This window comes from Artemia sp. Qi Xiang Cuo, chromosome 6 (assembly GCF_049724085.1).
Source record: "Artemia sp. Qi Xiang Cuo chromosome 6, ASM4972408v1, whole genome shotgun sequence".
Lineage (NCBI taxonomy): Eukaryota > Metazoa > Arthropoda > Branchiopoda > Anostraca > Artemiidae > Artemia > Artemia sp. Qi Xiang Cuo.
Genome location: NC_142799.1, coordinates 6,443,230 through 6,457,728, shown reverse-complemented (window position 1 = coordinate 6,457,728; position 14,499 = coordinate 6,443,230). Strand labels below are relative to the sequence as shown.

General features: G+C 36.0%; 1 protein-coding gene across 1 annotated transcript in view; it reads right to left on the bottom strand.

Annotated features, from left to right (window-relative positions):
* Nucleotides 1-14,499, bottom strand: part of LOC148950816 (kin of IRRE-like protein 3) — a 156,331-nt gene that overhangs the window by 80,860 nt on the left and 60,972 nt on the right. Inside the window, exon 7 of the mRNA XM_089090466.1 lies at nt 13,054-13,262. Coding sequence (XP_088946592.1) covers nt 13,054-13,262 — 209 coding nt within the window. The remainder of the gene's footprint in view (nt 1-13,053; nt 13,263-14,499) is intronic.

Here is a 14,499-nt window from a genome sequence, read left to right as displayed (position 1 = left end):
ATAACTCTATTCATTTATAAATATTCGTTAGGCAAAATCACAAGCCGCTTTGACGTTTTAAGGGAATTTGAACGTTCTGAGGACGTTCTAAGGGAATTCTGACATTACAAGGAAGCTTCAAGAGCAAACATTAAAAAATAAATGCGCTGTTTTTCATCACTGATGAAAAGTACACACACAATTGATAACAATGGAATATTGCGGAATGATAATTCAATAAGAAATAAATATTAAAATAGGTGCTAAAAATTAAGAAGGCAGTGGAACGAAAAGACAAATATTAGAAAATGTCAAAATGAGTACAATTATAACAAAATTAGGTGGCTCAACTGGCATTTTTAGAATGTTTCAGTTTGCAGCATACCCATGTGATGGCATTTCAGTCAAAAACCGCAATTTAGTGCGCAAATTTCCGCACCACTGTTCTCGACGGTTTCCGGTGATCAAGTAACCAGGCGATCAACTGCTCGTGGGATACAAATCTCTCACGTACAATTAGCCTATCATCACCCACGGTCCATTGATCATCTGACACCGTCATAGAAGCCAGTAGGATGATTGACATTTTCTTCATTTACTAAGAAACACATGGCAGGGGTGTTGCTTTTTGGCAGCTGGCGCTTTTTCTTGCTATTAAAAATGACTTAGGGGGTCTCGATACCACTGTTGAAAACCACTCATTTAATAGTTTTGGTCTTAATCGATTGGCTATCAGAATCATTAATGTTATTGTAGAGAACCCAAATAGTGGAATCACCAATTTAAAAAAAAAAAAAAAACCCTTTTCAAGCTCAGCTATCCTGTTTTACTCCATCTTTTTTTCATTGCTTACTGGTGTTTGAATTTGAAAGACCCAAAGAGGAATTAGCTGAAGCATTTAAACAATGACAAGTTCCAGGGACCAGAAAATTAGCTTATTATCATGAGAAGAATTTTATTCATACGACTTTATTCATATGAAAAAACCTGAGAGAGGGTGAATTGCGGTTAAACTTGGTCTAGGAGAAAATAACGAAAAATATATTATCAATATATTGGCTGATAAGGGGCCATTGTGTTGGTTGTTATGATTTTGATTAATGTTTTTTTTTTTTTTTTTTTTTTTTTTTTCCTAAAGTAGTGCTAAACAGTATGAGGATTGGTAGTGAATATTAATAGTACCCGTCGGGGAATTGGGTGAGCAAGTGGTATCTCGTCTTTTTTTGTTTGTTTTTGTTTCAAAGATGTGAGGTTGTTAAGTTGAAAGGATATAGTTCCTGACAAGCCTGAATGACCAGGCTTGTGGAAGTTTGTAAATATTCATGCAAATAAAGTTATTTCTCAATAAAAAAAAAATAAGAAGGAAAAGATATTGATTATTGCAAGCCATATGTTCGAGGTTTTCTTGAACTTTCTTGATTTTTTACATAAGTTTTCTAAATTTATGATTAATAAAGTACAAAGTGAAACAACTTGAAATAGCAGATGTGTTACCCAAAAATTTTTTTAAGCTAAAAATAAGCTGCACAATTTGACAACCAGTACAAAATGAAGACGCTGGCTATACTAAAACAAACGTTTGAGATTTTTCTGTTTTTCGCTGTTTTATAAAATCTCTCACATGGTAGAACAGGTCTCTATATCAGAAGAAATAGAAACCTGCATTTACTAAAACTCAAAACGACCGGAAATTACTATTAAAGAATAAATGCAACCCAAAATGACAGAAAAATATTTAAAAATATTATGGTCTAATAGGGCCCTTTTGATCTTTATCGCTATCGAAAATAAAACTGAGTATCTTATTTACGGTAAGAGATGTTTGCATGCTGTTCACCCCTCATGTGAGGTTTAATAACTGGTTTCTTGTTTCCACAAATTTTGAGTAATCTCTTGTCAAGGGTCTCCAGATGTACACAGAATCATTAATTGGCCTGGATTAGAAGAGACACTTGGAATTTTCTTTTACTTCCAGATCAATTTCCAAAAGATGCCGCGTATCATTATACTAGACACGCTTCAGTTTCTTAGACAGCTTCTACCAGCTGATTCAACTACTGTCATACATTGTTATTTCGCAAAAATCACATACCGTGTCGCTGTTCGAACAGACACAAATTTTTTATTTTAATACTCGTTTGCTTTCTTGTCATCTCTTCTGAGGTTATGCTACAAAAGGTGTTGTTACATTTTCGTAAAACTGGATATTTACAGTCTACAGCCTTAAAATTTTTATTGGGAGAAGGGGGCGTAGGCTACCCAAAACAATTTTCCGTACATTCTGAAAATTTTCTGTAATTGCGCCAGAAAGGTTCAATCTTATCATAGACAAAATGTATTTTGTCTCATTTCCGCATCCTTAGATTCCTCGCTCCTACAATAATATGTTTGATTCTTTAGATGACAAAGAAGAAAGAACGATCCCTGAAACTTGCAATCGCGCCCCAATCGCGCCCCAATTGCCAATCGCGCCCCAACATCGAACAAACCCCTTTTTTCATTAGTAACACCCAAATCTAAACAACTGAGAGTTTGTACTATTCTGGGCCCTTATCTGAGACAAGGACCTGACACGTGCTGATATCACACTGGCTATACGCGATCCATGACCAAACCACTATAAAACGGTAAAAATATTTAAGAACGCAGCACTTTGAGAGATCTTCCTGGAGAAGTTATCACTAAAAGTTTCTCTGTTGACTCTTGCAAAAGGAGGTTCAGCAGTCATCGCTGGAAAAATCTCCCCGTATAATTCCAACCCTAATTAGCCCAAACGTATCCAATTAAAACTTCGAGAAAACTATTTTGTTCAAAATAGTCCGAAGGTCAAATAACTATACCTCCGGGTTTGATAAACCCCACTTCTAGCCCCCAGGGCAAAGGGCTGTAAGCTATGCAAGTTGCTCATTTTTAATGTATAAGGTTTATATAGGAAGGGTGGTGGTAAAAGCTTTGGAGGGGGCATATGCCTTAAAGGGTGCATTTTAAAGCCAAAACATCCTAGCCCTCATTGAAACTTCAGGTAAATACAGAATTAGTTCTAAGGAAGGGCGAGGATGCAGGTTAATTTTGGTGCAGGGTGCGGGGTAAATTTTAAGGGGCAGCAAATTGATATCTAATCGCTTTTGACTTATGGGAATATTTCTGGTCTACGCTGTCATTATGAAAGTAAGGAGTAGCATTAAACCCCAAAATTAGAAGAATTTATTTCGTATAGGAGGGGACCTGCCCCTTCGTCGTCCCCAGCCTTCCCCTCATAGTCGTAGAAACTTCAGAGGATGCTCATTCGATCGGATATTGAGAGTTGTAGTTCTTTTTTATAAACTGAAAGTGAATGGAGACCGACAAGTCCCTGTCCTAAAACTGGTCCTTCTGTTACCCCTTAGGACATCTGATCGACATTTTGAGGTACCTATTTTTACTTTCTATGTGGCTGCTCAATTTACCGTATGGGGAATTGTCCATGGGGGAGCGAGAAATTTTCCACAGGGGAGACTTCCTCGGGAAACTTCCGGGAGGGGACTTTCCGGGCGGGGAAGGAATTTCCCATGGTGTGGTTTATTTTTAAAAAGTGAAAAAAAAAAGATCAAGAGACATTTGGATAACTTTGGGTCGTCAGTTTGTTTTTTCTGTTCTGGTAACTTCAAAGGTTAGTTTCTTCTTCTTTTTTTATTCTTTTTCATTTAGGAAGGATTGGTGAAGGTCTTTGCCGTAATAATTATCCTTATTTTTTTTTTCATTTTAATCACTTGTTGAACAACATCCTACTTTGGTCTTCTATTTCTTAATTGGTTTTCTTCGTTCTTCGTTGTTTTGTCGTATGTCACTGCTATCCTAGGGGTTGTGGGGTTCATGTCGTCCCTGGAGGTGTACTTTTTTGATTTTTTGACTATTTTGAGCAGAAAGACTATCTTAAAATTTTGATTATACAAAGATTATGGCAAACAGGGTAGCAACAAAGGACACAAAGAGGGAGGGGCTGCTGCCCTACAATCAATTCTACCGCTCAATAAAGCTAGAAATTTCACTTTCCGATTGAATGAGTCCCGCTTAAAGTTTCTACGACTACCTTTCTATACGACGAGACAACTGAAAAAAAAAACATCAATGCGAGAGGGTTGCTTCTGATTGGGCATGAGCTGCTGAGGTTTGAAGCAGCTTATCAGAAATTGTGAGCTTAAGAAAATTGCCCAATTTTAAGCATAAGGAAACACCCTCAAAGGGGAGAGATTTTGATTAAAGTTACAGAAGTAAATTTGGGATATCAAACAGCCCTTTTACAGAGGTTTAGTGCTTGTAAGTTAGAAAATGTAGAAGTCCGTAGTTTTCCCGAGAAGAATGGGCTCAGATAAGCGTTTATTTGTTTGCTTGTTTGTAAGTTTATTTTTCTCGATCAAACTAGTGATCGCAAGGCACTGGAAGAGGGCTCATGCAGACAAAATGAAATGTTCTAGTTCCTTTTTCAGTAACAAAAGAAGCCACGTCACAGCAACGTGCCATTTTCTGAAAATGTGTGGCGCGAAACGTAATTTTATCCCTAAGGGGATCAAAATTCTTTCAAGTACCTGCTGTCAAGTTCATGAAATTTTCACCTGACTTGGGAAAATCGGCTCCAACTTAGCCCTCATAGTAAGGATTTTGACAATACACCACTGGTGTATTACGCCGCTAGAAGGGAGTTGAAATAAAGTTATATTTATAAATTAACCCTTAAAGCAAATCTCCATGACTTATGGGAAATATTCTTTCTCTTGGCGGACATTAGAATCGACAATTGTTTGCAATTTACCTGAGTTAATTCCAATGGTTAAGCAATTTAATTCTAAGCAATCGCAAAGATATGTAATCCGTATTACTTATCTGATAACGATCTTTTAAAATACGGAATGCACAGTTTTTACTTTAAGACCCCCTAAGACCCCCTTTAAGACATTCCCTAAGCGAACAAAAATTCGAACCATGAAGTTTCATACTTATTAAAGTACCAATGACATTAAAATTTACACCTGGGTCAATCTTATGTTCATCAATACCTAATAACTACAGATTTTTCTTTTTGCTACTTTAAAATTAAGGAGTTTTAATATAAGCATCACATTTTCGGCGGTATTGCTAAGTTGAATCGTGAAAATAAATTAGCAAAACTAAATAATGATATTTGACAACACATTTCAGGCGTAAATTCAAACCATTGTATAAAGATAATTAGCAGTAAGTTCACCGCAGATGATTTCTGGCTCTTCATTCTCGGTGCGAACAAACATCTCCTCCCACATACTCTTTCATTAGCGACTACAAACAGCTCCTCTCATTTGATCTGCCATCAGCGGTCCAGTTACCCTATAACACGTATTTTCGGAGAAACTTTCTCAAAGTACCTTTGAAACCATGCCGAGACTTTGAAACCTATACTTGTAACTTCTAAAAAATCTAGTATTAGTATTGCGGAGCTGATTACCGATTTTTAGATATGTATTGGAATAAACTAATTTAAAGTTAGATTCTTTAAAATTTAGTGTTCCAACGTTGAAGCCAAATTTCGCGTTCAAGAGAAATCTGAATTGTCTACCCGTGAAAAGATCTAATGTCGCTTATGTTTTTACGTCCTCCGGAGCACTCGCACATCGGTCCGGGTTTTTGTAATGGGTGAGATACGGGACGATCATATTGTCTATATTTATATACTGTGATTCAAACATTAACAAACTGTTGATTCTCAAAGAGATCTAAACCTTCTTAACCTGTTTGGTGTCATATGTTTTTAGCTTATTTTTTGCTGCTTTTTCACCCATGTTTCTTTTCTTGAATTAAAAAAGCAAGTTTTTTTTTAACTAAAAAGTAAAGAACAACGTTAAAACTTAAAACGAACAAAAATGTATTAGAAAAACTACTACTTAGAAAACCTACTACTTTTAGAAAAAACTTTTTATTGTTCTAATTAAACGATCCTTGTGTTTCAGGAGTCGTTCTTACAGAATTGGGACAAAATTCAAATTTTAGCGAAAAGAGCTAGGTGTTGAGGAAGGGGAAACCCCTTCATATTCCTAATAATTTCTGTTCGTTTTATGCTTTAATTTTGCTCCTTACTTTTAGTTTAAAAAACCTTTTTTCAACTAAAACTTTTTTTATTTAATTTCGGATCGTTTTTTAAATAATGCTAGAAAATCTGGAGCAATCTCTACGGAACCCCCCTAGCCACGGAAATATCCTCTAGAAAATTCAATCCCGGTGAAAATTTACCCCGGTAAATTACCCTGAACATCTCAACGTGTAAAATTAAGTAGGCAAAGAGAAAGCAAGACATATAAAAAGCATTTCATTAGGAGCTCTGGACAATTGCCGCGTTGTAAAATTTACCGTGAAAAGTTCACTCCCCTGGAAGCTTCCATCCTCAAGGAAAATTGTCCCCGTGGAAAATACCCCCCCCCAGCAGAAAATCTCCCCCCGAAAAATATACTTTACAATAACGAATACAATACGTCAATGATTTCCTCAGGGGCTGTGGGGGGTCATGGTGTTTTCAAAGGCATAGTTATTAGGCCCTTCAACTATGTTGAACAAAATGGTAATCTAAAAATTTGATCGGACGATTTTGAGGAAAAAGGGGCGTGGGAGTTGGCCTAGTTACCTTCCCATTTCTAGTCACTTAAAAGAGCCGCTAGAACTTTTGATTACCGTTTGAATGAGCCCTCTTCCGATATTATAGGACCACTGGGTCGATAAGATCACCCCATAAAACAAATAAACACGCATTCATAATCTTTCTTCTGGCAAAAAATACAAAATTCTACATTTGTGCAGATAGGAGCAGGAAACCTCTACAGTCAGGTTCTCTGATAGGCTGGATCTGACGGTGTCATTTTCATTAAAATTCTTTGACTTTTAGGGAGTGTTTCTCCCCTTTTCGAAATTCAGACAAATTTTTGCAGGCTCGTAGCCTTTGATGGATAATACCAAAATTAATTAAACTTATTATGTGGAACCAGCACAATAAGCCAATTCTTTTGATATATCTATTGGTATCAAAAGTCAGTTTTTATAGTTTCGGTTACTGTTGAGCCACGTCGCTCCTTACTTACAGTCGTTACCACGAACTGTTTGATTTGGCGCACCAACTACTTCCAAAACTGCCTAAATGCCCATGGGCGTCTTTTTCATTAAGAACTGAATTACTGATTTTTCCTAATTTTAAATTATAAATGGCTGTGTAAGTTTCCACTTAACCAATCGAAACAATCCAAACTAGTGTTACTTTGATGTCTGATCGATAAAACGAGTCCATCTCGTGCTCATCTGTATAATAATAGTTAATTATTGTTTAACATGTCTTTGATGGGAGAAAATGGCTGTACTTTACCAACTCAATTATGCTGATTAAATCTTGGAATTCTGTTTGGGAAACAAAACATTCTTTTTTCCTCTCCAGTGGAGGGGGTCTTTTAATCTAAGCCGTTTGAAGTGAAGCTTATCCGTACATGGTCTTAATTGAAATTTGCTCCCGTGAAAGGGCTTCCCTTCATGAAAATTCCATACTATTTTCCCTTCGCACAAAAAGGGACATTCCAGTCTCGGCATTTATTTTGCATTTTCAATGACTTATCTTAATCAAATAGATTGTAAACTACCGCAATCTATGCAGCTAATTAAATAAAAAAAAACAAGTTTTTTTAACTGAAATTAAGGAGTGACATTAAAACTTAAAACGAACAGAAATTATTCCGCATACGAATGGGGCTGTCCCCTCCTCAACACCTCCCTCTTTACGCTAAAGTTTTTTATTTTATTAAAAAATATAGCGTAAAGAGCGAGGCGTTGAGGAGGGGACAGTCCCTTTCATATACGGAATAAATTCTGTTAGTTTTAAGTTTTAATGTCGCTCCTTACTTTCAGTTAAAAAAAACTTGTTTTTTATTTAATTCTGAACGTCTTGAATTAATGCAGCTTTGATTTTAGCTCACCGTACATGAATAATTAAAGCGAAATGTGCATATTAATTTTACTTTGGTTTTGGCTAAATGGCTTTCTCGAAATTTTGATCTGATGTAACTTGCGAATTAACTTGCGTAACGAACTTCTATATTCGTAAATATTTATTAAATATATTAGGAAATTATATTAGGGGACCATACTCTTTACGCTAAAGTTCAAATTTTGTTCCAATTCTTTAAGAATGACCCCTTAATCACAAAGGCCGTTATTAGAATAAATAGCTCTGATGAAAGTGCAAAAAAAACTGTACCGTAAAAAGCGTGGTAATGACTAGGGGCGAACTCAATCATATACGTAATAATTTCTGTTGATTTTAAGTTTTAATGTTGCTCCTTACTTTCATTTGAAAAAATAGTTTTTTTTAAAATTTAATTTCTGGTCGTTTATTTTAAATACTGCTGGAAAATCCGGCACCTCCTTCATAGCACTGTCCCTTCCCCGATGAAAAAATCCTGCATGGAAAGATCCTGACACGTAACCCCCCACCCATCCCTCCAAGTACCAGAAAAAATCCCCTCTGAAAACTTCTGTATGCTTCCCAATAACAAATACTATATGTAAATATTGGGCAAAGTTCATAACTTGTAGCCCTTCCCCCGGGGACTGTGGGGGATTAATCATCCTCAAAGATATAGTTATATTTTTCGACCATACTGAAGAAAATGGCTATCTCTGAACTTTGATCGGGTGACTTTGGGAAAAAAATGAGCGTGGTTGCCCTCCATCTTTTTGGTCACCTAAAAAGGGCACTAGAACTTTTAATTTCCGTTCGAGTGAGCCCTCCTGCGATATTCTAGGACCACTGGATCGATACGATCACTCCTGGAGAAAAAAAATAAAATAAACACGCATCCGGGATCTATCTTTTGGCAAAAAATACAAAATTCCACATTTTTGCAGATAGGAGCTTGAAACCTCTACTGTATGGTTCTCTTATACGCTGAATCTGATGGTGTGATTTTCATTTAGGTTCTATGACTTTAAGGGGGTGTTTCTGATTTTTTCGAAAATAAGGCAAATTTTCTCAGACTTTTAATCAAAATTCCGTTTTTTAGAGTTTCGGTTACTATTGACCCGGGTCGCTCTTTACTTACAGTTCGTTATCACGAACTGTTTGATGCATTTGACAAAACAAAGAATCTTCCTTCTGCTCTAACAATAATTTCACCGGTGGTCGGCGTTTACCCCCCCCCCAGCGATTACCCCGGAACATACCCCCCGGAAAATACCCCATGCGGAAAATACCCCCCCCCTCCCCGGAAAATATCCCTCTGTAAATACCCCCATCCCGGAAAATAACCCCCCCATGGAAAATAAAGCTTTCCCAATTTAAGAATTTTATTTGAGTTTTATTTTTTATTTCCGTAAGGAAGGAATTTTTATACTTGTGGATAGATTATGCACCACTCACTCAAGTTTATGCTGTGTAAAATTTGAGAGCTCGCCAGTTTTTTCGTTAGTTTCTTCATTACTTTAGAAATAAATTTGGACTATAGCTTTGCATATTAGGGGGGGTTAAAGTAGAGCGGGTCTGCATGCAAAATGTGTTTTGTACAAATAATCTGCATATTAGATATATAGATTGAGAAGTGTATTTTAAAGCCTAATATACAGCCATGAACATAGAAAAATAACATAAATGAAAGGCACAAATAACATAGACTTTGATCAGCGATCTTCATAAAACATTTAAATGAAAAACTTCATTAATCTAATAATAGTACTTAATACTTGGAAAACGGTCATTGAAAAAAAGCACTTAATACTTGGTAAAAACACTTAAATGAAACATTACATTTACTTTATACTGGGATTTTTTTCTTTTTAGTTAACAAAATTTCCAGATACCTCGCTATTCTTCTGTCATTTTTTGGTGGCTATATATCTAGAAAGAATTATTTTCTGACTTCAAATTGTCCAAATACTTTACTCCCTCGGTAAATACCCCCCCCCCAGAAAATACCCCCCCCCCCCCGTGGAAAAGAAGACCTTCCAAATTTGAGAATTTTATTTGAGTTTTATTTTTATAATATCCGTGGGGGAAAGTTGTTTTTTACTTATGTATTAAATAAAAAAAACAAGTTTTTTAAACTGAAAGTAAGGAGCGACTTTAAAACTTAAAACGAACAGAAATTATTCCGTTTATGAAAGGGGCTGTCCCCTCCACAACACCTCGCTCTTTAGGCTAAAATTTTTTATTGTTTTAAAAAATAAAGTTGTGAGACAGAGTCAAACTTTAGCGTATAGAGCGAGGCGTTGAGGAGGGGACAGCCCCTTTCATATATGGAAAAATTTCTGTTTGTTTTAAGTTTTAATGTCGCTCCTTACTTTCAGTTTAAAAAACTTGTTTTTTTTATTTAATTTCTGATCGTTTTTTAGTTAATACAGCTTTTATTTTGGCTCACCGTCATTGAATAATTAAACAAAATTTGCATAAAAATTTTATTTTTCTTTTGCTAAATGGCTGTCTCTAAATTTGGTTCTGACGTAATTTACAAATTAACTTACGTATTGAACTTCTATATTCGTATATTTTTCTTCTGGCAAAAAATACAAAGTTGCAGATTTTTGCAGATATGAGCTTGAAACCTATGTTATAGGGTTTTCTGATACGCTGAATCCGACGGTGTGATTTTCCTTAAAATTCTTTCACTTTTAGGGGATGTTTTCCCCCTCTTTAAAAAATCGAGTAAATTTTCTCAGGCTCGTAGCCTTTGATGAGTAATACTAAACTTAATAAAATTCATATATTTAGAATCAGCATTATAAGTCAATTCTTTTGATACATTTATTGACATCAAAGTTCCGTTTTTAAAAGTTTCGATTACTATTGAGCCGTATCGCTTTTTTTTTTTTGTTTTTTTTTTTTTATTACGTATATGTTATTATGTATTTGAGGGGGTTTTCCCTTTATTCAATACCACTCTCATTATGTTAAAAGTTAAAAAAAAATTAATTCACAAACCACTGAATAACAATGGCCTTTTAATTAGAATAGATAGCTCTTTTGAAAGCACTAAAAAAAAACTGTAGCGTAAAGAGCGAGGTATTAACTTGAGGGAGAACCCCCTCATATACGTAATAATTTCTGTTCGTATTAAGTTCTAATATTGCTTCTTACTTTCAGTTGAAAAAACTTGTTTTTTTTTAATTTAATTTCTGATCGTTTTTTAAATAATGCTGGGAAATCCGGTGCCTCATTCATATAAATGTCCCTTACCCCAAGGAAACATCCTCCACAGAAAGATTATCCCGAGTACGCGTAGCCGCCCGCCCCCCCCCCCCCACGAGAAAAAAATTCTTCCTGAAAATGTCTGTATACTACCCAATAACCAATACAATATGTAAGCATTGGGCAAAGTTCATAACTTGTAGCCTTTACCCTGGGAACTGTGGGGGAGTAAGTCATCATAAGTGACAAATTTATTAAATTTTCGACAATGCTGAAGAAAATGGCTATCTCGAAATTTTTATCAGGTGACTTTGAGAAAAAATGAGCGTAGGAGGGGGCCTAGTTGCACTCCATTTTTTTGGTCACTTAAAAAGGGCACTAGAACTTTTAATTTCCGTTCCAATGAGCTCTCCTACGATATTCTAGGACCATTGGGTCAATACGATTACCCCTGGGGAAAATAAAAAAAAAAAAAAAAATAAAAACGCACCCGTGATCTTTCTTCTGGCAAAAAATGCAAAATTCAACATTTTTGTAGATAGGAGCTTGAAACCTCTACAGTAGGATTCTCTGATACGCGGAATATGATGGTGTGATTTTCATTAAGGCTCTACAACTTTTAGGGGGTCTTTCCCCCTTTTTTCGAAAATCAGCCAAATTTTCTCAGGCGGTAACTTTTGATGGGTAGGATTAAACTTGATGAAACTTATATATTTGAAATCAAAATTAAAATCTGATTCTTTTGATGTATCTATTGGTACCAAAATTCCGTTTTTAGAGTTTCCGTTACCATTGAGCTGAGTCGCTCCTAACTTACAGTTTGTTACCACGAACTGTTTGATTATGGGCAACTCACTCAAGTTTACGCTGCGTAAAACTCGAGAACAAACCGGTTTCTTCGTTAGTTTTTTCAGCTTAGCGCCAGACAAGACAAAGACAAGTGACAGAATACATGGAAAATATATAATTTGGGCTATATATTTGGGGGGAGGGGTGGTGGTAAAGTATTTTGACACTTTGAAGTAAGAAAATAATTCTTTCTAGGTATGACACTAAAAAAATTACAGAATACTAGCGAGGTATCTGAAATTTTGTTAACTAAAAAAAATAAAAAATAAATAGAAATCCCAGTATAAGGTAAATGTAATGTCTCATTTAAGGGTTTTTTCCAAGTGTTAAGTTTTTTTTTATCAATGACAGTTTTTCCAAGTATTAAGTACTATTATTAGGTTAATGCAGTGTTCTATGATGATTGCTGATCAAAGTTTATGTTATTTGTGCATTTCATTTATGTTATTTTACTATGTTCATGGCCGTATAAATGGCTTTAAAATAAACTTTGCTATCTATATATCTAATTTGCAGAATACTTTTACAAAACTCATTTTGCATGCAGACCCGCTATACTTTACCCCCCCCCCCTTATATGCAAAGCTATAGTCCAAATTTATTTCTAAAGTAACGAAGAAACTAACAAAAAAACTGGCGAGTTATCAAATTTTACACAGCATAAACTTGAGTGAGTGGCGCATAATACACAAGTACCAAAATTCCTTCCCCCTACGGAAAAAAAAAAATAAAACTCAATTAAAATTCTCGAATTCAAATAGCCTTAATTTCCACGGAGAGGGGGGTATTTTTCGGGTGTGGTATTTACCCAGGGGTTGGGGGTATTTTCCACGAAGGGAGGTATTTTCCGGGGGGGAGGAGGTATTTTATTTGGGGATATTTTCCAGGGGCTATTTTCGACGGGGGTATTTTTCAGTGAGGGGGCATTTCCCGGGGGTATTTTTAACGGGGGGGTAATCGCTGGGGGGGGGGGTAAACGCCTAGAACCAATTTCACCAGCTCCTCTTATGACCTTAATGTAACAATATTTACCAATTATTTTAACAATAAAATGGAATAAATACCTGATCTTCATATGATACATTTGACAAAACAAAGAATCTTCCTTCTGCTCTAACAATAATTTCACCAGCTCCTCTGATGGCCTTATGTATCCATTTGAAGTTGGGGAAGGGATTCCCATCAGCTTTACATTCGAGTCTGACTGACCCTCCAACAGAAGTTAAGAGTTGATTGTTACTTGCACCTTCAATCGTGACTGACGTCGGAGCATCTACATCGATAATATAGAAATATCAATGGCAGATAATCTACAATCCTGACTGCTGCTTTGGATTGTCAGGTTATCAACAAATTATTTGAAAAAAACTACGTTTTCTAAAGAGTTAAAGAGGCTGAGTCACAAGTTCGAACCTTAAAACGTACAGGGATTAGAAGCTACAGTTGGGGGGCTACCGCCCCCCAAATCCCCCGCTTTCGCAGCCTTTAAATAAAAAAAAAAATTTATAAACTGAAAGTAAGGAGCGACATTAAAACTTAAAACGAACAGAAATTATTCCGTATATGAAAGGGGCTGTGCCCTCCTCAACGCCTCGCTCTTTACGCTCCAGTTTTTATTGTTTAAAAAAAGAGTTGTGACAAAGTCAAACTTTAGCGTAAAGAGCGAGGCGTTGAGGAGGGCACAGCCCCTTTCATATACGGAATAATTTCTGTTCGTTTTAAGTTTTAATGTCGCTCCTTACTTTCAGTTAAAAATTTTTTTTTTATTTAAAGGCTGCAAAAGCGGGGGGTTTGGGGGGCGGAAGGCCCCCAACTGTTCCTTCTAATCCCTGTACGTTTTAAGTTTCGAACTTGTGACTCAGCCTCTTTAACTCTTTAGAAAACGTAGTTTTTTTTCAAATAATTTCTGCACGTTTTTGTACAGTTTATTTCTTATTATTGCTTGACTAACTGTTAGATGATTGTGTATTATTCTTTTCTTTCTCGACAGGGTGTTTTAAGGGTCGACCTTGTAACTCAGCCTCTTTAACTCTTTAGAAAACACATTTTTTTTCAAATAATTTAAAAAAGAAACTGAGTTTCTTTTTTAAACTTTAAATTCAGTATATAAAAAATTGCCTCTGACGGGGAATCGAACCCGGGTCTTCTGCCTGACAGTCAGGAGTATCGACCGCTGTACTAAAGAGACACACTTGTTATTGTTTTTTAGTAAGTGGAATCTATTTTTGACGCAAGCAAATCCCCACAAAACTTGATTTTTTGGTTTTTGGAAAACAGGGAAGGAGTGATCAGATTAAGCTTCGAGATTAATTTCGAGGATAAGCTCCCAGGCCCCAGGAAAGCTTATCCTCTGAATTTCAGCCCGAGCAGACAACGTTAAAGGAGGGCTGTAGTGGGAAAAATTAACATGGGCTGTTATAGGAAAACGAGGTTTTTTGTAAATGTAAATTCGGGGGATAATTTTTTCGGTCTGAAAATATCAAAAGGCCCTAACAGGTTGAATTCTGCTT